A 1,454-nucleotide genomic window follows, 5' to 3' on the forward strand; every position below is an offset into this window, starting at 1 on the left:
CACACACACACTCAGTCAGTCAGATGATTCAATCTGAGTCCAAGCGAAACAGTGAAGCCTCAACCGGAGTCGTGAATCTAGTTTTTTGCTGAATCAAATGTTTGAACATATACCAGTTCTCATATTACCAAGCCAGGGACTACTTTTATTGTATCAAGCTCTTTCAGGAGTTTAAAATCAAAGCTGTATTTTGTCCATCTTCTGTCAGTTTCAAAGATGAGCCTAACATCTGATTATAATGTGTTTAGTGCTGATATTTAAACCTGCACAGTCACACTGTGTCATGTGCATTGACAGTTTCGTAGTTTGGATGTGACACTCTGTCCTTTTCCCGCCTGCAGGACAAACTGCTGGACTCCTCCACCGTGACCAACATGTTCAAACTGACACCTCGCATCGGCTGTGTGATGACCGGCCACGGCGGTACGTACTCAGCACGCACACAACGCATCATTGTTCATTTATTGACTGTAAATATATATATTACTATCAGCTGTCAGTCATCCACGTTCGTTAACTTTGATGATATTTATGTCTGGGAGATCGTTTGGTTTTAATATAGTTAAAACGCTGTCCCCTCTCACTTGTCTCGACAGCGGACAGTCGCTCCCAGGTTCACCGGGCACGAGTGGAAGCAGGAGAGTGGAAGTATAAATTTGGTTATGACATCATGGCAGACGTGTTGTGTCGCAGGTTGGCGGATATCTCTCAGGTCTACACACAAAACGCTGAGATGAGGCCCCTCGGCTGCTGTGAGTGGGCTCATGATTTCTGCCTCTTCATCAATAACTCACTCTGTGTAGTTCAGGGGTCGGCGACCTTTACTACCAAAAGAATCTGTCTGGAGCCGCAAAACATATTTGAGATTTAAAATGAAGGCAACACAACACAGTAAGCTTATCAATATTATTAATGGGTCTATATGGGCATTTGTTAATATGTTTTAGCACTATTTATTATTTTTTTGTTACATTAACTTTGCAGCGTTGGTGGTAAAAAATCAACTTCTCCATTTTCCTCTGAGACTATCTTAGGTTTTGAATCCATAGCATGTCAAGTTTTTTTGATTCAGGACCGCCCACCACTTTTCAAATTTGGCAACATTTTGCAGAAAAAGCACCAAAGCCAGAGAAATATGATGCATATTTTAGTTAATGAAATGCTATTACATGTGTACAGGCTACATATTTTTGCAATTGAAAAATGTCATTTTAAACCTAAATGATGAAATTAAAATCCTTAAAAAAAAAAAGAAAAATCGCTATTAAAATCCATATAACAGGAGCCATATGGAGAAACAGGAGCCAGTGGAGACGGGCTAAAGAGCCGCATATGGCTCCAGAGCCACAGGTTGCCTACCCCTGGTCTAGATCAATCGATCTTTTTTGGGGTTTTTTTTTCAGTATATATCAAAAGTGCAGTGCCAAATGGTCATATGTCATTCATATATATAT

General features: G+C 40.3%; 1 protein-coding gene across 1 annotated transcript; it reads left to right on the top strand.

Annotated features, from left to right (window-relative positions):
- Positions 1-305: 305 nt before the first annotated feature.
- LOC121940875 (proteasome subunit alpha type-6-like) lies at positions 306-910 on the top strand (the record flags this gene model as incomplete). The annotated part of the gene is made up of 2 exons (XM_042483556.1): positions 306-423; positions 597-910. Coding segments are annotated over 2 exons (393 nt in total), but the record flags the coding sequence as incomplete, so codon positions are not given.
- Between the last annotated feature and the right edge of the window lie 544 nt (positions 911-1,454).

This window comes from Plectropomus leopardus, unplaced genomic scaffold (genome assembly GCF_008729295.1).
Source record: "Plectropomus leopardus isolate mb unplaced genomic scaffold, YSFRI_Pleo_2.0 unplaced_scaffold9695, whole genome shotgun sequence".
NCBI lineage: Eukaryota > Metazoa > Chordata > Actinopteri > Perciformes > Serranidae > Plectropomus > Plectropomus leopardus.